Genomic DNA, 25,387 nt, shown 5'->3' with positions numbered 1-25,387 from the left:
TGGTTCCCCAGACTTTAATTTCACAGGTCAAATTGTGTTGCTGTGTCCCACTCTTCCCCGCCTGCAGGAAGACAGCAGCGCTTGCATGGAGCGATAAGGATGAAAAAGCAAATGTGGCCCAGTCTCTCTGCCTTGCCGGAGTGGAGATTGAAGATTGTGAGGCTCTGGTCTAATCTCCTTTCCTCTCCTTCACAGGCAGCTGAACTGGGAATGGCATCTGCCTATTACACGTATATCTTCACTAATCTGGTAAGACGTTTTTCTCTGCTTTTCTCCCGTGTGCGTGTAAAGTCATGTTAATGGGAGCTGATCTCCCCAGCCCGTGGAAGCATTGGGAAGAGCCACGTGCTTGCGCAGCAGGGGATTCGTGGCGGAGGGGGAGGGAGGCAGGGAGGGGTGTGCCCCTGCAAACCTGAGCATCAGTCAGGGAAAGTCTTGCCCTGGCCTTCGGGAGGTGAAAGCCGACAGGTGCCCAGCAGCACCGATCGATCCCAGGCAGCTGCCAAAGGCAGGATTTGTAGGCATTGTGCCCGGAGCCGGTGCGATGAGATATGCAGGTCCTCGGGAAGCACCAGCAGACGGGTGGTTCCTGACCGAGGGCTCAGGAGGGTTACGCTGGAGGTGTCAGCACCCGAGCCCGTTCCCTGCACCGGGAGAGGGGCAAGCTGTGCTGGGGCATGTGTGCAGAGGGCACCACGGCCCCGTGCTTTTCTGCTGCACCTCTGAGAGCAGCTGTGTAAGAAAAGGAAGGATGATACCATAAATGTTGAGAGGCAGAGCAGGGTATATCTTCAGCATGGCCCCTTGTGATTCGACTTTATAGCTACTAATAACATTAATGGGGGGATCGTGTGGTTAAATCCCTGAGTACTGTGCTAAACAAGGAGTAATGGGCTTAGGCAGCAGCAGGGAGAAACCCAAAATAAACTTCAGAGAAACTTCTCTTGCTGCAGCAGCTACAAGGCTCTTGAACAGGCTGCTGAGTGGCATGGGGGAAATGCTACTGCCAGGGAGACCAGATACCTACCTATTAATGCTGGTGTGGGGTTGATGGAAACCTGACTGCAGCAGGATGGGCTGGATGATTAAGTGGAGGTGCCTTCCAACCCCAAATGATACTCATATTCTCTAATTTCTATTAATATTTATGCCAGGGTGTGCGTGTGCCAGGAAAGCCGAGAGCTGAATCACGCTTTGTGTTTGGGTGGGAGACAGACGGGAACGGATGGAGCCAAACGTGTAGGCAGGAGAGCTGGAGTGGAGAGGAGGAGGGGGAAGGAGGGAAATGGAGGGGTTGAAAGCCAAGAGAGCAATTGGGACAGAGAATGGAAAAGGGATAGGGAAAGGAGATGTCAGAAAAGAGAAAAATACAAAAAATAGAAAAAACCCACAAGCTTCCTACCCAAACTAATAGCATTCTGATTCCTGCTTAGCACTCGATCCATAGGTCCTAACCTTGCTCAATATCAGTCCAGCAAGAGCAAGCTTCGCTGCTCCTGTTTATCCCCACGCAAATGATCAGCACTGGGCAGGAAAGCAAAAGGAAGAGATGTCCCTGGAGGGGAACAGCTAGTGATGGACGCTGGGGGAAGAGCTGCGCCCTCGGGAGGTGAAGGTCGCTTTTTTTAAGGCAGTGGCTGCTGCTTTGTGATTTCTCACCCCCAAGTGCCAGCCCAAAGTCAGAGCATAGCTGCGATGGTGCTGCTGGTAGAGCTGGTAAGGGATGGTGGCCGTCCCCATCGGATCCTGCTCACAACGCTAAACCACTCTAGTCATTTCCCAGTCCCAGCAAGTAGTTTTCTTGTTGCCGTCTGGTCCCAACAACTGTTTCTTCTTCCACTTGCCCTCCCCAGTCCTGGCAGTCACTGTGCACTGCACAGACTGGGACTATGCACGTAGTAAGGGATTTCTATTTGCCCATCACCAGCACAGTGGAGTCCGTGTTCCTGGATGGTGCTTGGAAAACAGAAATAACTATAAAAATTAAGCTTCCCATTGCCACCGCCACCACGCTAGTTTTGAGCATGGGTTTGATTAAGCATTTGCTTGAGGTCAAGAGGTGAAATTTGTCTTTGAAACCTGTTCATCTAGTGTAAAGCAGTTACGGCAGCTGAGGCAAGTGAGAAAGAAATGAGTTTTGTTGCCATTCACTCTCACAGGATATTAATCTGTTTACCCAGGTTATTTTACCACTTTGACCAAAAGAACAGCCCTCAGCAGAACTAACTGTATTTTTGGCAGGAACCGTTAAAGAAAGGTGACATCAGGCAAAACCTGGGCAGATGGAAGAGATTTTAAGGAAATTAGTAATATTTAAATGGGGATAAGAGATGGGAGTACACAATTTAGACTAATAAATCTGGAGGGATTATCAAGCTCCTAATGAACCCTCTGAGGTTTTGCAATCACTGCCTAATAGAAAAGATAAAATCATAGTGAACTGCTGTCAAGGGGAGCAAGCAAAAAGATGGCTTTAAATGGAAGGACAACCCATCATAAGGGGAATAGACAGTCTGTATAGCATTAAACTACTTGGAGATGGAAAAATATTTCAGGCAGAAAAAGAAGAGAGAAGAGGATAAAATGCTGAATTAAACACCTGCCCTGCGGCACTAGAGGGGAATTCTCTTTCTGTCTTCTAGCATTAATTTCATTTAATAAGCACATCCCAGGTGACAGCTAGTTGCGTGTCACAGCTCTTCTCTCTGCGGAGCGTTAGATGGAGGCAAGTTGCTGCAACTCCCCTGGTGCCGGTCCATGGGGAGAGCAATTCGGGGGTGACGGCTCCTCCGTAGCCAGCCTGATGACTGCAGATAGCGTCGGCGTTGCTCTCCCTGCCGTTCAGCGGGGAGGCAGAGCGGCGCGTGAAAGCAGATGCCAGCCTTTGGCAGGAGATTGCGGGAGCAAATGAGGAGGAAGTCCTCAGCCCCCAATGCATTTCCATTGCAGTCGAGGCGAGTAGCCTGACGTAAAAATATCCACAGGCTAATTTACTGCGTGCGAATTCATTATCAGCCTCCTTCAGCCAGCTCGAGGGACCCTTTTTGTCAGCAACAGAAGCTCAACAAATATTCCAGGGCTCCTAATGAAACTCGCAGAACGGAGCAGGTCTGTTGCATTTTTCTTTCCCACGTCCATCATCTGCGTATGGGGTACTCATGGCAACTGAGCACCCCTTGTCCTCAGTCCCCCTGCAAAAAAATCTCAGTATAACTCAAGTTTCTTCATGGCATCTCCACATGGTGACAAACTCCCTTGCTCTGGGGCTTACCCTTCTGGGAGGGCTGAAATTTCCCCATGATTAATGGCAAACGGTGACCCTGCGCCTTGGTTTGTGCAGTGCTGAGGTGAGCTCAGAGCTGCCCATCATCCCTTCCCAGCTCCCCGGCAGGGCACAGGGTTTCTGTGTATCCACACAGCTTATGAGTGCGTAAAGGGATGATGGTGTGCTCCATAACAGTAGTAGTAATAATACTAATAATGCCAGTACATAAATAGAGCATTGCAAGCAGGCTGTTGTACACAGAAAAAAATGTTCCTCCTAGTGCTGGAAATCCTTGAAATCAGCAGCACAGAGCAGGAGGGGTGTTGGATGCCTCCAAAATCCTGTGCTACAATTAATTCTTTTAGCTTGTTAATTCTGTGTAGCTTGTTGTTGTTTTTGAAATCAGCAGCACAGAGCAGGAGGGGTGTTGGATGCCTCCTGTGCCCTGTGCTACAATTAATTCTTTTAGCTTGTGTGTAGCTTGTTGTTGTTTTTGTCTTTTTTTTTTTCCCCCTCTTTTTTTTTTTTAAATATAATTTGGGCCTTTCCCCCTCTTTTTTTTTTTTAAATATAACATATGGACCTCAGGCTGGGTTTAAATTTCAAAACATTTATCAAGGAGATTAGACGGAAATAATTGAAACAAAATTATTACTGTAAGAAGGAAGGTGTAAAGGAGTTTTACTAGTGCCTTGAGTCAGACGCTCTATTCATTGGACGCAGTTTTGTTCCCCGACAATATTGTGCAGAGGTGGTGTTGCTGATAAAACAGCTGCCGTATTCAATTTCCAGAGACCAGATAAATCAGTTTTGGTTTGGGTTTTTTGTTTCCTGCTTTTTCTTCTTTGTTAGTGATTTATAAAGAGGCTGGTCTTCATAGAGGATGAGGTTTTCAAAACTGAATTGTCGCTCTGGATGCCCAGTTGGAACTGGAGGGGAAACTAGTGTCCAAATCACCCAGACAACATCACGTGTTGCAGCGGTAGCTTGCCATTACGGTAACATCCTTTGGAAGGAGGGAATGATGTAAAGTAAAGCAGAGGGAAAGTGGACTACGGGTTAGTTTTTGGCTGGGACTGTGGAACTTAGGTTTTTAGTCCTGCTTTGTAAAATTACCTTCTCTTGGTGAAAGGACCCTCTCTTTCTGTGTCTGGCTCTCGGCGTGAGCTCCAGCATGGGCCGTGGTGTTTGGCCTCTCTGCACCAGGTCTGCTGGCTGCAAGCGCCCTCGCTCTCCCTTGCGTGAGTGAAGAAGGCAAACTCTCTTGTAGTGCTTTGACAAATTTTACCTTGCAGTCTAGCCAGCCTTCCTGATTCCCCGTAGCTGATGCAAACTTTTTTGTAGAACCCCGATCATTCCCTGGATTTATGGTTCCTATTTTCAGTGGCGTGTGGTAGCAGGGCAAACAAATCAGGTTTTTGCAAGGGTGCCAAAGCAATTTCTCCTCATCCTAGTTAGCATGAGAAAAGGAGGATTTAGATGAAGCAATAACTGTACCTCCCTGCATTTTGCTGCCTGTGCTACCTTACCTGTCTGGGTCTTCTTTATGTGGTATTCAGAGTCCATCCTGTGCTTGATTTCCAGTTGTTGAGTAAATCATTCTCTCGGATACAGCCCAGGCCCTCTGATGTGAGAGCAAACCTCCCTCTTTTCCTCTGCCCTCATGCTGTCTTGTCCTATTTGTCTTTCAGACTTTCTACCCCTTGTTTTCCAAGAGCTGTGCTTTTCAGGTCCCAACATTAGCACTTGACCTCTTTGCTCTTTGAGGATTTGTAACTCTTCAAACCTCAGGCTCCCTGCAGAGAAGTTGAAGTAAATTGCTTTCACTAAGGATGTGGGCAATGTATTTTCCTAAAGTTCTCTCGTTTGAAGAATAGCCTCCAAAATTTAATAGCTCTCCTTGCATGAGGAGATAAAAGACCCATCCTTACTAGCATATGGCACACTGATGCTTTGTGATGTGTCAACTTTGTAAGAGCAAGCAGATTATATGTGGACAGTTCCCCTAAATTGTCCCCGAGTTCACTGAGATCACAGTTCATCTTTAACTACACGAATGGCCGAATAACAGTGCCTTGGGTAGATCTCCCATATCCACTTACCTACTCAAAAGGCCACGATTTGTTGCTGTGATGACTTCTTCCAGAGAAATTGATTTTTACATGTGGCCCATTATAAACTTATTGACTCTGTCAATAGTTTATAAATAAACTGAGCCTTTCAAGAAAACCATAAAGCACTTAACATAATATTGTCCGCTTGAGTAAATAAATAAATGTGTTCTTAGAGGGGCTTAGGAATGATTAACAGACTCAGCAGCTCAGCCCTGAGGGCAACAGGATCCAGAGAGGCAAAGGGAGGTATTTTCTCCACCGCTACATCTAACAGAGAAGGTCCAACGATCTCAGGGGAGAAATTGGTCACTGGTGCCAGATTGTGAAGAACTGACCATTGCAGGGGCCAAATGTCCCAGTCATATAATGAGCACGCAGCCACGCACAAGGCTGGTAGTGATGCTCGGGTGGTGGTCCCTGGCATGCCTCTGTTACGGAGGAGGATGGGAGGTACCACCAGTCCCCTGGGAAAGTCATTCACTTTAATCTGTGTTTTGTGTCCTTTGTTGATTTGCATGTTTTTCTTCCTTCTTGTACTCTTGCTGCTGTTAACAATCTCCATCAGTACAAGAGCACTGTAGGGGACCTCAGTGACACAGGAGCCTAAAGTCTTTTCAAGCTTCTTGTGGGGAATCTATGTTTTAGCCATTTGTTTGGGTGTTCCTGGGGGAAGGGTAGTCCTTCTGCTCCCCTGTCAGCGAGTCTTGCTCTGGACTCAACATGTTGTTCGTGCCTGAACTGTGAAAACCCAGAGTAACTGCAGAGCAGTTGCACCAGATCTGTTCAGTGTAAATAGGACCAGGATGGTACCTTCTGCCCCTTTGGACTAAGCGTACTAGTCCTGCCACCCATGGCCTGGGGAGAGACTCCCTGGAGAGAGTTTTGTTTGCCCAAAGGACCAAGAGCTGAGATACTTTATCTCCTCTGGTTAACCCTAAAATGGTGAATAATGATGCACATTGGCATCCAGTGATGTCAGCAGTGAAGTCACTAGAGCTGTGCTGACTTTGCACTAGCTGAACGTTTGGCTCTTGCATAAAAGCTGCCAGGCAATCTCAGTATGGGAATTGAAAGTCTGCGTTTGGAGGGTGACAGCTTTTCTAAGTACCAAATACTCTTGAAATGGAACTTTTGCCAGAGTGAGGGCTTAATAGGGAAATGGAAGCCTTGGCCCAGTATTCTCCTTCCCATCCCACATAAAAATAGAGAAGGAACAGTACAGTGTGTTCTGGACCCACGGCGAGCCTGTGTAAATCAGCCTTCGCTGCCGTCAGAGGGCCGGATCCTTGGCTGGGACCGAGGGGAATGAGGTCAGTGCAGCCTGCTGAGCTTACAGCACCAGGAGTTTCTCCTGATTAGCACTGGACAATGACAGCATCAGAGGGTGTTTCGGAGCCTGCTAATCAGCAGATCCAAAAATCCAATAAAGTCCTTGCAGTAATTAAGAGAAGATAACCACGTGTGTGTGTGAGCAAGAGAGAGGAGGGAGGGAGGGGGACGGTCTTACTGTCAGTGTAGGTTGAATTGAGCAAATCCTGTTCCTTCCAGGGGCTTGGGATGGGGTGAGGTCGAGCAGGGTGTGGGAAGGTCTTAGAGTCACTAAAAATGAAACGAGCCCATCTTTGTACTTGTCTCTAGTGTGCAGGTAGTGGTCGCCATCTCCCTGCTTCCCGGGTGATCTAGGTTATTAAAAATGTGATAAGAATCGAGTCAGGAAGTGAGGTTTTGTGCACACAAATGGGATGCAGAACAATATCACTAGCTAAATCGATAAAGCTGGAAGGAGCTCAATAGCTGATGTAGAGCGCTGAATAGCAAACTGGCCATCTCGCCGCTGCGGGGTGAGCAATTACCAGGAGCCACTCGCTGAAGGGAGACCACAGCGTGGCAGTGCTGGGGAGTCTTGAGGGTTCGCAGCTCCACACTTTAAAAAACATTTGCTTATTAGGCAGCCTGTTATGACACTAATTAATCCCCTGCTTGACTGGCCCTTTCCACGCAGAAGTCTGCAGCCTCTTCCCAGGCTTGGGAGAGAGGGTGTGATCGGTGGCAGCGGGGCCAGTAGTGAGGGAAGACCTGACCATCATTTGTGGGGTCTACTTTAGTCTGGGAGTGGATCGCTTAGGTGCAGATTTGGGAGGATACTTCATTAATTATACGCTTAAATAGGAATGCTGGCTTTGATGCTTTGCATTGTAAGGCATGCTGTTAATCCACATCTCTTTTAGGCTGAATTGTGCTGTCGGGTTTTTAATTGCTTGCTGTCTTCTGCTCTGTGCCTCAGTTTCCTCTTCTGTTTGCTGGGCATAATAATTTCCTGGCAGGAGTCCCCACGGCGCAAGGCAGCAGTGATTTTGTACATTACCATGGCACTGTACTGTGACAGTGTGAGGAGCAGCGTGTTGCTGCTGTTGTGTTACGGAGCCAGAGTGAAACGGGCAGGGCAGGAGGGGGATTTCCATCAGAAGCCCACCGGCACGTTGCGGGAGCCGCATCGCTGGCGCGGGCTGAAGTGGGAGAGGTCTTGCAGGTGCCGAGTCCTGGTCAGGATCAGCTGACACGTGATCCGAATGTGCAAGTCAAGAGACTTGCACTGAGTAATACGCTTGTACCTTATGGGTTTATGTTCCTAATGGAATGGAGACTATAGCCTGTAAATCTTCCGATCATAACTCACAGCTAGCGACGCCAGAAAATCCAAGCTCATGGCTTTAAAATCATGACTTACAGAGCTTGGTTGCATGGCTTTTATTAGCTAGGTTCTCCCATGATCTAAATGTTTGGGTCACTCCATAGGTTTTGTCTGCTGCTGTAACGTGAGAATGCAGGTCGAGTGTCGCATGAAGCACAGAAACCCAAGAGTGACTTCATCCTATAATAACTCCTCCAGTGCTGTCTCCCAGGGAACCCCTTTGTATTCAATTAGCTAATGTGTGCCTAGCACTTTGAAAATATGGAGTGCCATAGAATTGCTAAGTGTTGTTATTTAACAGTACATATTTAGTGGTTGCAGCCCTGTAGTAGAAGTCAGAAAATCTGCACTGTAATTGCCTGGTGCTGCTGCAGAATTTGCTGTGATTTGAGAAAAGCCTGGGGATTTTTCTTTGTAAAAGTTCATTAATTTTGTCTGCAGACCCTCAGGGCCTACTTTTTCTGAGATCTCATGAAACAGAATATTGACTTTTGGTGGGTGCTTTAAAAAACAGACTGAAAGAGGGGGAACAATTCAGGCAGCCAGGATTGGTGTACCTGAAATTAGGCTTGGCATGATTTTTGATGGTCTTCTCTGTGCCTCAGGTTGCACTGGTTGGCACAAAGGAGCTGGGTTGAGACAGAGGGCAAAGTGTTGGTCAACTATTGCAATTGTTCCAGTGTAGGGGGGGTAAAAAATCATTGGCAGTGGAATAGGAGGTAATGAGGGAGATGCTGTTTGCATCCATCTCTTTGATTCGCACCCTCTTGTGTTCACCAGGTACTCTGCTCTTGCCTGAAAGTATGTGGTTACAAAACTGTATTTGTGCAGGCGGAGGAGGCTAGGACAAGGCACACCAGGGCTCGGAGTCCCCCATTAAACAGAATGCTGACAGGTGTGAGTTATTTTCCTAATGGCTCCTTGCTCTTAGTGCGTTAGAAAGATATCTTCTAGCCTGCAAAAGTACCAGCAAGCACTGCAGATAAGGAAGAGAAACTACACAAGGAGAGGAGAGGAGAGGTGGTACACAGTACCAGCAAGCACTGCAGATAAGGAAGAGAAACTACACGAGGAGAGGAGAGGTGGCTATGAAACTATTCTGTGTAAGCACTAGCCCTACCAGCTTTGTCTAGCAGTCAAGGCAAGGTCAGGTATGTATACCATCGTTGTGCTTGGACTGTTTAAAATTTTTCCTAGCTTAGGCAAAAGTCAGCTTCAGTATGTCTCAGTGAGAAATCCTGCACTGCAGATAAGGAAGAGAAACTACACGAGGAGAGGAGAGGTGGCTATGAAACTATTCTGTGTAAGCACTAGCCCTACCAGCTTTGTCTAGCAGTCAAGGCAAGGTCAGGTATGTATACCATCGTTGTGCTTGGACTGTTTAAAATTTTTCCTAGCTTAGGCAAAAGTCAGCTTCAGTATGTCTCAGTGAGAAATCCTTGGATCTGACACCGAATCCCTGTGCACCCGCTACAGAGCCATTCGCGTGTCGGAGTCTCGCTTCTCAAATCTGAACAGTATTTCTTTACCTCAATCTGATCTTTGAAAAGGTAAATGCGTTAACACTTGCGTGCAAACACATGGTGAGAGGTGCCATCTGAGATCATCTCCAAAAGCAGGGTTTTCCACCCCTTTTCCTGACTGCGCTCGCCTCTTGCCAGGCAGTGTCAGAGGCTCAGCCGTCGCTTGCTATCGGGAGGGCAGGGCGGGAGGTGGGACCAGGGCTGACGGATGGGGCATCAAGCTCTTGAAATCAGCTGAGTGGTGCAGGCCTCGAATGACAAATGAGTTTGTGTTTGCAAAACGTGGGTTTGGAAATGTCAAGCGTGGTGAATGACCGTGTAGGAAAGGAAAAAAACAAATAGGGACAGAAGCCGAGCGGCAGCTACTGAAGTATCCGGATGCTCTCACCCCTTTGCCCTCCGTAGCAAGCCTGACCTTACCAAATCTCTCATATCCCATTGCAAATGAAGTGTGTCCCCCAGGGACGGTTTATCTCCATCTCATTGCATAGGCAGCTCATGGCTCATTTACTTGTTTCTGACCTGGGCCCGCAGAATGCCTTTGTGCACGTCTGATGGAAAAACATTTAAAGGCAGAAGGTTGGAGCTGGAGCAGAGGGAAGGGACAGGGAGTAGTGCAGGGAAAGGGTTGCGTACAGGCCACGCCATCCCCGTGTGTTACAGAGGTGGGCGCTTATGAGCGTGACAGCAACAGAAATGGGGTTTTCTGCAGCTGGAGGCTTGCCTAGAAAAAGACGGATATGGAGAGCGTTGGCTGTAGAAAAAGACCGAAGCTTGCAATGACCAGCCACCACTAATGGGAGCTAGGTAAAAGCTGCTGTTAACATTTGAACCAGAGCAAATTGTTGACCCCGCGGGGAGTGTGCCCGGGTCTGCCTGCGATCGCTTTGTCAGGCAGTGAGCCCCGGCAGCTGCCTTCATCCTTGGCGGGATGCAGGAACTTCCCCAGGGAAATTGGGCTGATGCGGGTGGGGGTCCATCCCAAAAGCTGAGCAGGGAGCTGAGCCAGGGACTGGGACTGACCCCGACACTCTCCCAAAAGCTGCGCAGGGAGCTGAGCCAGGGGCTGGGACTGACCCCGACACTCAGCCAGCCCAAGCAGACTATACTCATGGGTTCAGCCTTGCAACTGCTGCGTGACCGGGGCAAATCACACCCCTGCCTCAGTTTCCCCCATGTGAATTGAGACCAGCGGGGCTCATTCCCTCACCCAGGAATTGCTAATTTAAGGAGTAGAGCTTAACAAACCTGCCAGGGCCTGAGCAACCTCAAAAGCTTAGAAGTGTTTTCAGGGGAGAAGAGGAGTAATAAATAAAGGCGCTAATTTCAGCTGCCTTGAGATTGGGGCAGTCTGGCCTGAGACTGAAGCCTTGGACTCTGTGGCCGTTTTGGTACATAACATCTCATTTTCCTTCTGCTATAACGAAGCCAAGAGGGCAGCGGGGCAGCTGCTCGCGTTGTGCCCCGTGCAATTTGCCTCCCGGCTCTGGCTGGCGGGAGGTAGTGTTTTGCAGGGGCTCAACATATCTTCTGCTGCTCTGCTTGCATTCAGGATCTCCTCGGGCCCAGGTCCTCATTAGCCATCTGCCCTCGTTGCGCGGGTTGACAGGATGCTGTGGGTAAATGGATAACCTGTCAGGAAGGCAGGAGGATAATATCATTCAAATGAATCAATAGTTCACAGGCAATTTCATGTTACCTAACGTTAATGCGGTTGTGTCCAAAATGCACTTAATCCTGTGTCTGATCACATTCTCGTGGGAGTTTGCTGTGCTGGAATGGTCTTGTAACTCCGTGTTTTGGAGATTTACAGACATTGTTCCTATGTGCACGCATACGCAGGAAAGATAAAAAATGACTTGACTCGCTGAGATCTCATAGTCCACAGAGCCAAAAGACATTCGTATTAGTGATGGAAGAGAATGGGTATCCAGCAGTTTCTGAAACTATTACTCCCACCTTCTCACTCCATTGTAGCAATTAGCAAAAGAGAAATTAGTGAGAAAGGCACCATTATTTCCTGCTAATAGGACAAGGAGGGCTGGACTCTTCTCCAGGAAACTGGCTTTGTAGTGTAACTGCTTCCATTGATGTGAGCAGCAAAATAGAGCTCTCCCTTTTTGCCTTTTTTTTTTTTTTAATACAGTCATTTTTATACATCTTACCACTTTGCTCTTCAGAAATGCAAGAGGATGGGCCCCGCACCAAAGCCCACAGTCAAAGCGCCTTCCCACCCTCCACAGGGGCATTAGGATGTCCCGTGATTGGCATCCCCTCCTGGTACCTGATGGCACGAAAGGAGCAGGGCAGGATTGCCCTGTGGGGAGGAACTGATTTAATTTAACAGTTTAAACTTTGTGTCGCTGAATTGGATGTGGTGGTGGCAGAACAGCTTCACTCAGCAGATGATGTTTGCCGCCTAGGCTGGGGTCCAGTTCAGGGCGCTCTCAGAGGAAATGAAAAATAGTAAAGAAAGGACATTAAATTCTCTCCAGACATGGGTCTCCACAGTCTGGTGGTCTTAGCAGCCTGGGGATCCCTCCTGCCCTGGGTTTGGGTGGACAACCATTGCCCATGGGCTCGCACTGTCTGGGGCTCTCAGCTGTAGCGATACCCGGGCACAGCAGTGTTTTCATGGGGAACACAGCAGGGATCTTTTTCTGGGAGTGCCTTGGAGAAAGTGTTGCTTGGGAAGTATAAATCTGCTAAGGACCTCTGTGCTCTGGACCTCCCACAACAGAGCTGACTTCTCTGGCCAGTTGTAGCAGGTTACTGGCTTCATCCGAAAAATCTGACCCACCTCCCTGCCTCCGCTGTAACCTCTGTGTTACAGGGAACCTTCTGTCAGAAGAGTTGGTTTATAAGCCGCAAAGAATAACACCACACTCAGGCATGGTTGGCAGGAACCACGGCTCAGAAATGAAAAGTTCCCAGAACCCGCTTTGGAGGGTTTTTGGTCTTTTTGTGAAACTTGGCCAATAAAGTACTGGACTTGGCTGACATCTTCATTAAAAGCCTGAGACAGGCAGCCCGCTGAGTCCAGTTGTGGTTAGCACCCAGGCTTTTCCTTCCGTTCCGTGGGTGGATTTCAGCCCCAACTTGGAGACGGTAGGTTCCACGTGCAGGTCCTTGTAGCTGTGTGGTCCCGTCTTCTCTTCAATGGTATTGAGTGGTTCTGAAGATTTTGGTGCCTGTTTTCTTCCCTAATCCTGTTTTCTGTTTTGGGCTGCTTTAGGAGTTTTCCCTCCAGCGCCTGGACAGCCTGCTGGACGACCGAGTCAACATCCTGGGATTTTCCATTTTCAACCAGTCTCATGCTTTCTTCCAAGAGTTTGTCCAGAGCCTCAACCAGTCCTGGCAGGAGAACTGCGATCACGCTCCTTTTACTGGGCCAGCAGTAAGTAAAATTCATTCCCATCGTCCACAGCCTCCCTGAGTCAGAAGCTGCTATAATCCATCAGGAAAACCTCGTGAAAAGAGCTGCAGGCTGGTTCTGAGCAGACACTGGCAATGCAGTGTGAGTAAAGGCCATGCAGAGGTAGAAACTCTGGTCTCAAATGTATGGGTGCATGGTATTGACTAATTATTTAACCCAAGTAATCACTGTGCTAAAGAGCTCGGGCATATCACCAGGCTGCTGTCGTACTGCTGTACCTTGGATTGGCTTTCACAATTGTCCGTCTTGGGGAGATGGCAGTCCAGGAATGGGAAGAATGACCCAGACAGAGCACCTTAGCTGAGTTAAGTAGATAGGAGAGGACTTGGGGTGTCAAGCTGTGACTTACAGGGGAGCCTCCTGATCTGGAGAACACTAAGGTGATCCTGAAAGCCTGTGGTCGCCCAAAGGGACCTTGGGGAACCATGTCGGTATAGAGCTTTAGAGGGTTTGTCTGTACTTGAATGGCTGTACAGCTTTAAATTCAAGCCTAATCTTAATTTGAATTATATTTAGTATGTGAGTGCAGGGGATGATGCGGCCTTGATTCAGTGACTCCCTTGTGAAATTTGTCCCTGTGTATTTACCTCTAGGAAAATGGCTTGAGGAAGAGGGAGTCTGGATGCAAATAGCATAGAACAGGCTGGCTTAGGCAGATGCCAAGGGGCTGTGTTATGCTGCGTGCTCTAACATCTCCCTGATGAGCGTGCAGATCAGCACCGAAATCTTCCCTAGGGACTCTTCATAACTGGGAAGGTTTGCAAAGCAGATTTGCCAAATCGGGGATGCAGGGGGCCGCGGCTGGAGCTGGGGGAGGGGAGAGACAAAATGCCATCGGCGGAACTCTGCATAATTTCTAATGAACTCAGAGTCCCCTTGACAAGTTGAGGCAGCTGTGTACTGCTGAAAACCTCCTTATTATCACTATGAAGTGATCTTAAGCAGGCAAAATAAGAAGCTTTCTGCCCTTTGTGCCCACATCCTATTGGCTTGACATGGAGCTCAGGCCATGGTTAGTACGTGCCTGGGACCATCCTGCTCTCCCTCCTCCCAGCCCTCCTGGGTGGAGGCAGCTGCAGTGAGCTTGCTGCCTGCACTGCTGAATCTCTATAGATTGCTACCAGGAAGCTTCCTATTTGGATGATAGTTACAGGGACTGTTTGGAGGCATTAAAAATAAATTTCCTTCTAATAGTACAAACAGAAGACGGTAGGAACAGGAGCGTTGCAGATCTGATGGGGAAATAAGTGATCTCATTGCACTTCTTACCCTGTGTTGTCTTGAACAACCAGCAAGGGTTGTTCAGCAGGGTGAAAGGATGCAAGAGTATGCCCCATTGCAGCACTTTTTTTTGAAAGAGTGAAGGAGTTCAGGGCTGAATGGAGCTGTTTGGTTTGTGAGCCCGAGCCTACATCACCCATCAGTGTAATATTAAGTCAGCTGGATGCTCCTTTCACTCATTCATAAAGCACAATCAGCCATACAACAGGCTTCCTCCCGAGGACATGTCTAGAGGGAGGGTGCTCGGCCACGCTGCACCACCCTGATCTAAACCTCACGCTGCACCACCCTGATCTAAACCGCTCCAGCCCTGCTGTCATTAGGGGACCTTCCCAGGGGCTGCAGTGACTTCCCAAGCACCTGCTGTGCGGCTGCTCTTGGCTGTGCTGGGCAGCTCCCCTTGTGCTAGGTGGTGGTCAGCTGCTCAGGAGGGACAAATGGGAAATGGGCTCTTGGTGTACAAATGGGAAATCGAGGCATGGAAGGGAAGTGACTTTTCCCGTTATATCAGTGTCAGGGAGTCTACAGCACGGTTGGAAAAAGGGTTCAGTTCTCCCGAACCCTAGTGTAGAGTCTTAACCAACAGATAATTTCTTTCTGATGATGCGAACGTTCACTCTCTGTTCGTAGCAAGGCTCCCATCACCAATATGCCATGTCCCAGGTGATGAGAAAAGTGCCTCGCCCCGGGTGGTGAAGACACAGAGCAGAGGTGAAGTGAAATATTCCCAGGCAGGGCATGTGTTTCCTCTTCCGTGTCTGCAAGGGAAATCCAGTACCATTTTGCCATGCATTGTCTCTGCCGTTGGAAATCCGGCAGGTCTCATCTCCCAGAGAGCATTTCTCTGTGTAAGAACTACCCTTTTTAGTCCTGGGAAGCAGATACCTCGTGGGATAGCTCATGCTAAAAAGAGAAAAGGAAGCTCAACAGCTGGAAGTGACAGGAGGGAGGTTTCCTGTGAGCTGCAAAATCCCAGGGCTTTCTTGCTACCGCTGAGAAAGCGTCTGAGGAAGGAGGAGGGAGCTGCTTGCTCTAATGCCATTCTCATTAATCACATTGCAAAGAAAGGAAATCAGAGAAAATCATTCAAATTACAGATGGCTAGATTAGGTAATTAGAATTTAGGCTAAAACAGATGTTTGTAATTAAGTGTTTATGTCATTGAATAAAATCCAGATTGTAAAGTCTATTTCACAGGATTTTAATGGTTTTTAATTCTCTGTGTTATGTTTGGGGGCAACGATACAGATGATACATTGCAAAGAAAGGAAATCAGAGAAAATCATTCAAATTACAGATGGCTAGATTAGGTAATTAGAATTTAGGCTAAAACAGATGTTTGTAATTAAGTGTTTATGTCATTGAATAAAATCCAGATTGTAAAGTCTATTTCACAGGATTTTAATGGTTTTTAATTCTCTGTGTTATGTTTGGGGGCAACGATACAGATGATAATATTTTAAAGAAAAAAATCCAGATTGTAAAGTCTATTTCACAGTTTAATGGTTGTTTTTAATTCTCTGTGTTATGTTTGGGGGCAACGATACAGATGATAATATTTTAAGTAGAAAAGAAAAAAAAAAACCCACATCGCAAAACCCAGACTAGCCTAACCTATTCCTATTTCCCTGGAGATCAGTTTACCTTTAAACATGGCCTTTACGTGGGAGATTTCCATAAATAAAAAATAAAGTGGGATCTTCCACTCAGCCATGCTTAGCCTGCTGTTAGTTTCTAGAGGGGTAGGTCTGGTGTTGGGAGGAAGGTGTGCTGCATCCAGCAAGGAGCTGTAGTGTACCAAGGTAGAGCTCGGGCACCATCCCTGCTCCCGAGGCGCAGGGCATCAGATAGCGTTAGTTGTCTTAAAGACACTGGTGGGAATGGGCCTGCCAGCTGATGTGCGCAAGGGCTGGAGATCTGTTTCCTTGACCCTTTCTAGTTGGTGAGGTGTTGCCAGGGCTTTGTGTCACAGTTGTACCCTGCAACACCTCCTTAGTTCTCGGGTACAGCCTCTCCTCGTGCAGCTGACCAGCGTGCCGAGGGGAATGGAGCAGCGAGCCCATCTGCCCGGCCCACCATCTGCTGCCTTTTCTGGAGCCTTGTCCTGATGAGGCATCCATCAAGTGGCAATTTCTATCAGCAACTTTCATTGTTAAGAATTAGGCTTTAGGGATAGAGGGAAGTCCCTCGAGACCCATGAACCTGCGAGTGGAGGACCACCACTGAGCTTACCAAGTCTTTCACGTGCAGCCTGTCATGGAGCTCTTACATTGCAGAGACAGTACAAAAACAACAGGGATCTGCACAAATCAGACGATGCACGCAAGGAAGAGAATCAATTTGTTAACAGGCAAATTGGCTTTTTGTGACAGAGTGACAAAGCTGTGGTTTAAAATGAGAACATAAAAGTAGTGAGAGATTTTATAGGCGACATGAGAGCAGTGACAGATCCCCCTTGCTGAATCTGCCTGGAGGAAGTTAAAAAGGTGCTGCCTCCAGCGCTCTCTCCGCTCCTCTGCTGAAGGTGATGGCCCCGAGGCATGAGAGACCACGTGGCTGCTCTGCACCTGTTCCAGTGCAAAGTCAAGCAGCTTCACTTTTACTGCACCACTAACTTAACATGAGTGTCATTGTTTAACCCCAGCCGGCAACTAAGCCCCACCCAGCCGCTCGCTCACTCCCCCCCGGTGGGATGGGGGAGAGAATTGGAAAAGTGAGAAAACTCGTGGGTTGAGATAAAGACAGTTTAATAGTTAAAGCAAAAGCCGCGCACGCAAGCAAAGCAAAACAAGGAATTAATTCGCTGCTTCCCATGGGCAGGCAGGTGTTCAGCCATCCCCAGGAAAGCAGGGCTCCTCTTGTGCCCCCCCAGCCTGCTCGCTGGTGGGGTGGGGTGAGGAGCAGAAAAGGCCTTGACTCAGTGTCAGCACTGCTCAGCAGTAATGAAAACATCCCTGTGTTATCAACACTGTTTCCAGCACAAATCCAAAACACAGCCCCATACTAGCTACTGGGAAGAAAATTAACTCTACCCCAGCCAGAAGCGGAGTGGATGTGCTAAAATGACCCAGTGCTCATGAACTTTCTGGGCTGCAGGAGATAGCTGGAAGCAGTGAGCTTGTATTATAACCCCCGCCAGTTAACCTTGAGAGAACCTTGCCTACCTATGAAAGCCAGAGAGACCAAAGAACCCAGAAGAGCTGCTGCACTCCAATGCTATGTAATTGTGAACGGTTTCCTCCGCAGAGCCTGCATCCCAAATTACCTTGCTGTGTTGAAGATGATTTATTAGCATTACTGAGTGAATAGTGGCAGGGGGAGATGGCCATTAGGTAGGTGGTGTAGGGCAACAGAGAAAATGCTGCATTGGGTTGAGGTGAGAGACAAACGGGAGAGCAGCAGCGCTGCTGGCGGGGTTGCAGGTGGCAGTGGAGCAGGATGATCCCACACCAGCGAGCATGGAAAGATGCGGAGTGCATTAGAGGATTTTGGTACCAGAGGAGCAGAGGAAGGAATAGAGTGAAGGCCATGGACCTCCCTTGGTCTGAGTCCTGCTGGCTGCTCAGGAGATATTGAAGGGGGAATCAAGGTAGGTGTTTAAAAGGAGGGGCATGGGTCTGTTTACTTGCATGTTGCTGTGTTGCCAGGCTCCTGTGTGGCCAGGTGCCATGCTCCAGGGCCCACAAAATTGAGAGGCTAGCATAGGAGCCTGCTTTGAGGTTAAACATTGGAACAGGCTGCCCAGGGAAGTGGTTGAGTCCCCATCCTTGGAGGTATTTAAAAGACGTGTAGATGAGGCGCTTAGGGACATGGTTTAGTGGGTGGTGGTGTTGGGTTGACGGTTGGACTCGATGATCTTAGAGGTCTTTTCCAACCTCAATGATTCTATGATTCTGTGATTCTATGCGGAGTGCCTTAGAGGATTTTGGTACCAGAGGAGCAGAGGAAGGAATAGAGTGAAGGCCATGAACCTCCCTTGGTCTGAGTCCTGCTGGCTGCTCAGGAGATATTGAAGGGGGAATCAAGGTAGGTGTTTAAAAGGAGGGGCATGGGTCTGTTTACTTGCATGTTGCTGTGTTGCCAGGCTCCTGTGTGGCCAGGTGCCATGCTCCAGGGCCCACAAAATTGAGAGGCTAGCATAGGAGCCTGCTTTGAGCCTACTGGGGCAGGGAATGGCTGCAGAGATGATAAGCAGGATCAGGAATGGAAATGCAGTGCTTCTGAGGAAAGTTGTGATTTTTTTTTTTTTAAAACAAGAAAGAGGTATGTTGAGAGTATGGGAGGGACTCCAATTCCCTATGAAGAGGACTTGATCCTGTGCATCACAGCCCCCTCCTCAGTCCCTAAATTGCTTGAAATCGTAAGGGGGCTGCCAGAAATCCTAACAAATTGTTCGAGGCTAAGGAGTAAAATATTCCAATCAATAATGTCAAATGCTTCACTAAGATCTACAAGTCTCTTGCTCACCAGCTAATAAGAGATCATTAACTGCTCAGGGAAAATGGAAATGAAAACCCAACAGGAGACAATTAAAAATGCTAGGCCAATATTCTGATTTGGTATGAGATGGTGAAACTTTGGGGTCATAGGGGTTGCGTTTGCTCTCGTAACGTTTTCGTTTGGCCAACTGGTATTAATATGGTTCCTGATTCAGAAAAGCAATTGCTAATTGTGTATGGTATCCTGTAACCTGAATGGGATTCAGTCCACAGTTAAAATTAAGTATGTGCTAAAGAGCTTCATGGAACGGGGGCCGAGGACAGGACAGGCTGGAGAGGTCCTATTAGGAAATGAACTTGTATTGAAGGTAAAAAAGAAAGGTAGAGAGAAGGATATATCAGCTCCTTTAAGAAGCTCTGGAAAATGCTTCCCAGGAGGGGAATGTTTAGGTCAGATGTGAATACTAAGCAAAAAACGGTAGCAGACGTACCCCTGAACAGAAAGGAAGAAGTGCAGGAGAGAGGCTTGCTGCTGTTGCAAAGGGAACTGTGGTATCTCATAGCTGAGGCAGGATAGGAAACAGGATACCCAATTTCTGTTCCCCCTCTGCCACCAATTCCTTATGTGTCCTCAGGCCGCTCAGCTCCTCTGGTGTTACAGTTTACCTCCTGCAAAATAGCTGTAATAAAACTTCATAGCTCTGGAGCCAGTCAATCTTTATTATTAGCAGAAAGCTCTCAACATATATGACCAAAGGTGCTGCCCGTTGCATGGGAGGAGGGTCAGATACAAGACTGACAGATGCCAGTTAAGTTGCTCAGTGCTCAATGGAGAGTCCCCAGATGCTATTTGCTATTTTAAGAGATTAAACTGGTACGTGCAGGAGGAATGTGAGAGAGCAAATGTGAGTCTGTACCAGGGTTGGAAAAGCAAGGGGTTACTGGTGCCATTAGACTGGCGTTCGGGGTTTTGCTAGCATTAGGCTGGAATCGTGCCTTTTAACTCGTGCTAGCTTATACGTTTTAAGGTTTTGTGCTGCTTGTTAACTGCCTAATCCCAGGCCATTGTGGTCAATGAGGTCTTACCACTGATCTGAGTAAGGTCAAGCAGGGTTAAGTCTGGCTCACTCAGTACCAATTAGTAACGCAGTTGAAGCCAAAGGTTCGTTGGGATGATTGAATTGGGCGAGATTGTCCCTGCAGGGCCACTGGCAGAAGTGAATAAACCTAATCAGGCTTTGGGAGGAATAGGGGATGCGGATACTGCTGAAGTGCCGTAAGTCACAAACAGGGTAAGGTGGGGGAAAGGAGCCTCAGGCTAGAGACTGAACCCATTGCCGGGAGCTGGGATGGTAAGAGGATGCTCTCAGAAGTAGCTATGAGGAAAATGTAGCCTTGATAGTAATGAGTTGTAACAGCTTAATTCCAGCAGAGTCAGGAGGTGACAATAATTAAAAGTCAAATCTTAGTCACAACAGTGAACACGAGAGAGCGAATGGCTGATTATTAACTAGATCAAAAACATCAAAATGGTTGTGCATGGGTGAAAAACACAGTTTGTGAGGCTTGATGGACAAAGAAATCTGATTAAAGGCAAACAAAGCAAAGATGAGAAGGAGATGGGACAAGCTCTGTGATTGTGGACATTGCTTCCGTAATGCCATTACAGAGCAGGTAACGCCCAGCAGGAAACTGGAGGCTGTAGCAAGGGACTGGATGGTCTCTATGGGGTCTGAAAGCCAAGACTTAGTTGTCTGAGAAGCAGATCTAGCAAAACCTCATTTCTCATGGATCTGCCTTTCATAGCAGTGGTCAAAAAGAAGGACTCTCTGGTGCCTAATGAAGGCTGAAGCAGCACAATCATCTTTCCTTCTGTGGGTACAGGCACAGGATCTTTATTCTGCCCAGCCACCTACAAACCTGATGCTCTCAGGAGTGTTCCCCCTGGCCAACAGGTTAATCAGGGGTCACCAAAGCACCAAAAACCCACAGCTTGATTAGAAAGGGTTAGAAACCCTGAGGAACAAGCAAGCAGAGACATAAAGGGTAAGGAAGCAAGCAAGAAGAGAAGGAGAAACGTAACAGACTGGGACTAGGGCTGACAAAGGGATTACACTCACCCCAGCAATGCCTACACAGCTGGCACAGCAATGGCACAGCAGTTCAGGGATACCATTGCTTTTGTCTCCCTGTCCTTGGATGGGTGCAGATGGGGTGCAGGGTATTGCTCGAGCGGAATGGTAGGCAAGCAGGGCTTGCCGTCTGCACGGAGGCGGCCAAGGATTTTGCTCCTTTCTGATCCCAGCTGAGGTTGTGGATAGAGCATGGTCCTGCTTGCTGCAAGGTCCTGATGGTGCAGCAGGAGGCTCGATTTTTGTCTTCCCATCTCAATTTTTTTCTTCCTTTTCCCCACAGCTCTCTTCCGCTCTGCTGTTCGATGCCGTGTATGCTGTGGTGACTGCCGTGCAGGAGCTGAACCGGAGCCAGGAGATTGGTGTGAAGCCCCTGTCCTGTGGGTCTGCCCAGATCTGGCAGCACGGCACCAGCCTGATGAACTACCTGAGAATGGTGAGAAGGGACTGAAGTTTGCTGGCGTGTTAGGAGCTAGTGCTTGTCCCTGCTGGAAGCAAAAGACGTGTATGTACATGCTGGTGCAGTTCTCAAGCACAGCGTCGGTCTGTTTGAAGGTAGCACTGGGAATGAAAAGAGAGGAGATCTGAGGGCTGGTTTGTCACGGGCCTTGGAATGACATGAAAATCTCCATTTTTCAGGCTTTGCTGCAGAAAAACTGGAATTCAATGTTGCTTTTTTTTTTTTTTTTTAAAGTATGAGTGTTTCTAAGTGATTTGAGCTCTGTTTTGAGTGAACTTGAGTTGATATAAGGTCGTGCAATACAATTGCTTAGAGCTCAGTGGCAAGAGGTGAGTTTCCCTGTGAAGGGGTTTGGGCTCCCTTGAACCCAAAAGTGTGGTTGCTGGAACTGATCAAGCCTAGTTCTGGCACAAGAGCAGGTCCTGAAATTTCAGCCTTGTGAAATAGTTGGAATTTGTCAATGTGATTCCTCAGAGCTGAGCTTGACCATGCAGAAGCAGCATGTTTTCTGAGTCTGTTTGGGGTGCAACTGAAATGTCATGAGGTTTTTTTTCTCCCAAAGGAAGGCTCAGCTGAACTTGAACCTTGTGCCACTTTGGTCCATGCATGTGAACCCTGCTTTAAATCTCACCCTTAGTCAGAAACAACAAAACTCTTCACCTTCCCTTGGCTCTGCTACTAGGAGGCCCAGTAGCTTGCCCTTGTTCCTGCAGAGGTGCCCCAGCAGCAAGTGAGCAGTGGTTAATCTGCACAGTGAGGCTAGACACTTGTCCTGGCTCCGTTGCAACATGCTCTTGTGTTAAATGCCAGCCCGATGCAGTGAAACAGCATGTAACGGTTTGTGGAGGAATCCCCAGCTAGTGATTCGGTGTGACATGGCGAAAAGCTTGTGCCTGCCACAGAGCAGCTCAGTGTTAGCCTTGGGATGGAGGGAGGCGGCAAGGGGCTGCGGAGGGGGTTGTTCCAAGGCAGCTGGTGCAAAGAAATTTGGGGAGCCCTGCACCTCGCACTGCCGATTCTCCTGCTCCCCTCCACATCTCTCAGTGCTACCCTAGCCAGACTCCGAAAGCGATTAGGATTGAGACACGAGAATTGCATTGCTGTTGCTGCTGGGAGGGCGGATGGCCGGTGTGCGGGACGAGCGGCCGCCACCCCCGGCTCTGCTGCAGGCGGTGGGGTGAGCCACCTCGATGGGCGCTGTAACTCATTCTCTCTTGGACAGGTAGAATTGGAAGGTCTCACCGGCCACATCGAATTCAACAGCAAAGGCCAGCGATCCAACTACGCCCTGAAAATCCTGCAGCACACGCGCAATGGCTTCCGGCAGGTAAGAGCGGCTGCGCTGCCCAGGGGATGGGGCCCGGGGACGGTCAGTGCATAGCTTGGTGAGGACTCGGCTCAGGCTGCTGCTGCGGGGGCCGAAGGGGGTTGCGGACACCCCCCCTTTGCAAGATGAGCTGTTCAGCAAGCGACAAGCGCAGCGTGGATGTCACAGTAGCTCTCGCTGGGCCTGGGTTGGCAAACACACCGTGTTTCACTTCATCAAGAATGTGTCTCGAGATAATTTAGATTTGTCTTAATGTGTCAGGCCCCTGAGGTGGTGATGTTAGAGCCAATATCTGTCCGGTCACAGTAACCCCTCCTGTGCAGGAGATAATGCAGGGCATTAAAGTGTGTGCTAGATACAAGCTCATGCTCAAGACACTTTTGTTCTTAAGCCTGTGGTGGAGACACATGTACTCAAAATTATTTGGATGAGGGAAAATGGGAGAATTTCCCATGAAATGGGCAAAAAGGGTACTATGAACCTTTCCAAACAACTGCTTCTGGAAGGGAAAGCGAAGGGAGAAATCCCATGTCAGGAGCTCCCCGCCGTCTCTCCCCAGCGTGGTGTGCAGGAGGAAGTACAAGATAATTTACCTCTCAGTTTATGGCGCGTGTTCCTCTGTAATGGGTTTGCTTAGCTCAGACTCTCATTTGCTTTTTGTCTCAGTGCTTGTAGATTCCTCACAGCACTGGTCCTTTTTCTGCTTGTAACCCTCTTTCTGTCCAAGGGGTATTTTCTGGCTTCAGCTAAGGTTAAGGATAACTGCATGGGGCCACAGGCATCAAACTGTTGAGATTAGATGACACAAGCCCAAGGAATTAGGGTTTTACTGGTAAATCCAAACCTCCTTCAGGAAAAAAATGGAAGTCCCAGAAAAAGGGGTTTCATCTGTCTTATTTCCCTGCTGACAGCTCCACACCTGCCCTTTCCTCGGAGATTGCCACTTCTCCTTGACGCTGGCAGAGAACAAAAGCTATTGTATCGTACCCCACACCGACAGAGCATTTTGGCATTAGGAAATCTCTCCTGGTCTGGCAGCAGTGAATTTTAGCCTTGGCAAGGATGTTGCCTGCCAGTTCTTACCTGTCAAGTGACAGCTCAGCTTTGATGCTGCCTTTAGCTGAGTGAGCGGGGGATTGGGATGGCATTTTCCCCACAGTAAGATCTCTCATAGCACCAATGCCCTTTTTAATCATTTCCCAAACCCATCATACTCTGAGCAAAAGTGACAGATCCAAGCCCCCATCTGCATTAATAAGAGCATGCATTCAGCTGGAGCAAAGGAAGAAATGCTGTAAACCTCGCTATGACAGCTATGTTTTTGATGGGTTTAAATGTGGCAGGGAGTTCACATTAAATGCACAGGTCCTCTTGGAGCAGTGCTTCTCCCAGAGCTCCGCAGAGAGCTCTGACTGCAGCCTAATCTGCCTGAGACAAGTCTCAGCTCTTCTCCACAAACCCGGTCTGACAGGAGAAAGCCCTTTTTGACCTGTTGCATGCAACAGCTCGGAAAATAAGCAGCTTCGTGTTTCAGAGGTACCCAGAAAAGCTGCGCTGGGACTAAGCTTTTCAAATTTCCCATCGGAACGTGGTGGTGATAAATCACTTCCAGTCGCAGTAACAAGGTGCTGGAAGGACCGGGCAGTCCCTCGGTGTGCGCAGCTGCCTGCTGTGAGAGCCTGTGGTGGCTGCAAGCCCTCTCCTGGTCAGAAACCCACCAGGGATGAGTTAGTCTTCATAAAACTGTTCTGTATGCCTGCGGCAGCCTTTCCACTGTCTGCTCTCCCCTTCTCAGGCAGCCCCCTCTCAGGGGTCTTGCCTGACTGATAGCAATGCCCAGAGGGGTGTTAGGGCTTCTCACAGGCTGCAAGAGTTTCGAGAAACGTGCCCGGCTGGGAAGGGTGTCCCCAGACAGAGCTGTGAAATCTGGGCAGGGTCCTGCCTGATCCTGCCTGCCCCTCTTGGTCACTGCAAAGGGAAGCCAAAGGCCACTCTGCTGTGCTATAGGTGGTTATTTCCTTCTCGTCAGCCTGGCTTGTAATAAAAATCATAGAATCGTAGAATGGTTTGGGTTGGAAGGGACCTTAAAGATCATCTACTTCCAACTCCCCTACCATGGGCAGGGACACCTTCCACTAGACCAGGTGGCTCAAAGCCCCGTCCAACCTGGCTTTCAACAATTCCAGGGAGGGTGCATCCACAACTTCTCCGGACAACCTGTGCCAGTGCCTCACCACCCTCACAGTGAAGAATTTCTTCCTTCTATTTAATCTAAATCTTCCCTCTTTCAGTTTAAAGCCATTACCCCTTGTCCTATCACTACAGGCCCTTGTAAAAAGTCCCTCTCCAGCTTTCTTGTAGGCCCCCTTCAGGTACTGGAAGGCTGCTATAAGGTCTCCCCGGAGCCTTCTCTTCTCCAGGCTGAACAGCCCCAATTCTTTCAGCCTGTCTTGGTAGGAGAGGTGCTCCAGCCCTCTGATCATCTTTGTGGCCCTCCTCCAGGTCCATGCCTTTCTTATGCTGGGGGCCCCAGAGCTGAATGCACTACTCTAGGTGGGGTCTCATGAGAGCAGAGCAGAGGGACAGGATCATCTCCCTCAACCTGCTGGTCACACTTCTTTTATGCAGCCCAAGGATACGGTTGGCCTTCTGGGCTGCGAGCGCACATTGCTGGCTCATGTCCAGCTTTTCATCCACCAGTACCCCCCAGTCCTTCTC

The 25,387-nt window shown here is 48.6% G+C and overlaps 1 protein-coding gene across 1 annotated transcript in view; it reads left to right on the top strand.

Moving 5' to 3' along the window:
* The window catches only part of GRIK4 (glutamate ionotropic receptor kainate type subunit 4), a 143,045-nt gene that overhangs the window by 80,142 nt on the left and 37,516 nt on the right, over window positions 1–25,387 (top strand). Inside the window, exons 6-9 of the mRNA XM_009286740.2 lie at window positions 196–249; window positions 12,830–12,991; window positions 21,166–21,318; window positions 22,565–22,669. Of these exons, the coding sequence (XP_009285015.1) occupies window positions 196–249; window positions 12,830–12,991; window positions 21,166–21,318; window positions 22,565–22,669 (474 nt within the window). The remainder of the gene's footprint in view (window positions 1–195; window positions 250–12,829; window positions 12,992–21,165; window positions 21,319–22,564; window positions 22,670–25,387) is intronic.

This window comes from Aptenodytes forsteri, unplaced genomic scaffold (assembly GCF_000699145.1).
Source record: "Aptenodytes forsteri isolate BGI_AS27 unplaced genomic scaffold, ASM69914v1 Scaffold760, whole genome shotgun sequence".
In the NCBI taxonomy this organism is placed as follows: Eukaryota; Metazoa; Chordata; class Aves; order Sphenisciformes; family Spheniscidae; genus Aptenodytes; species Aptenodytes forsteri.
This window is presented reverse-complemented; position numbering and strand designations above follow the sequence as displayed.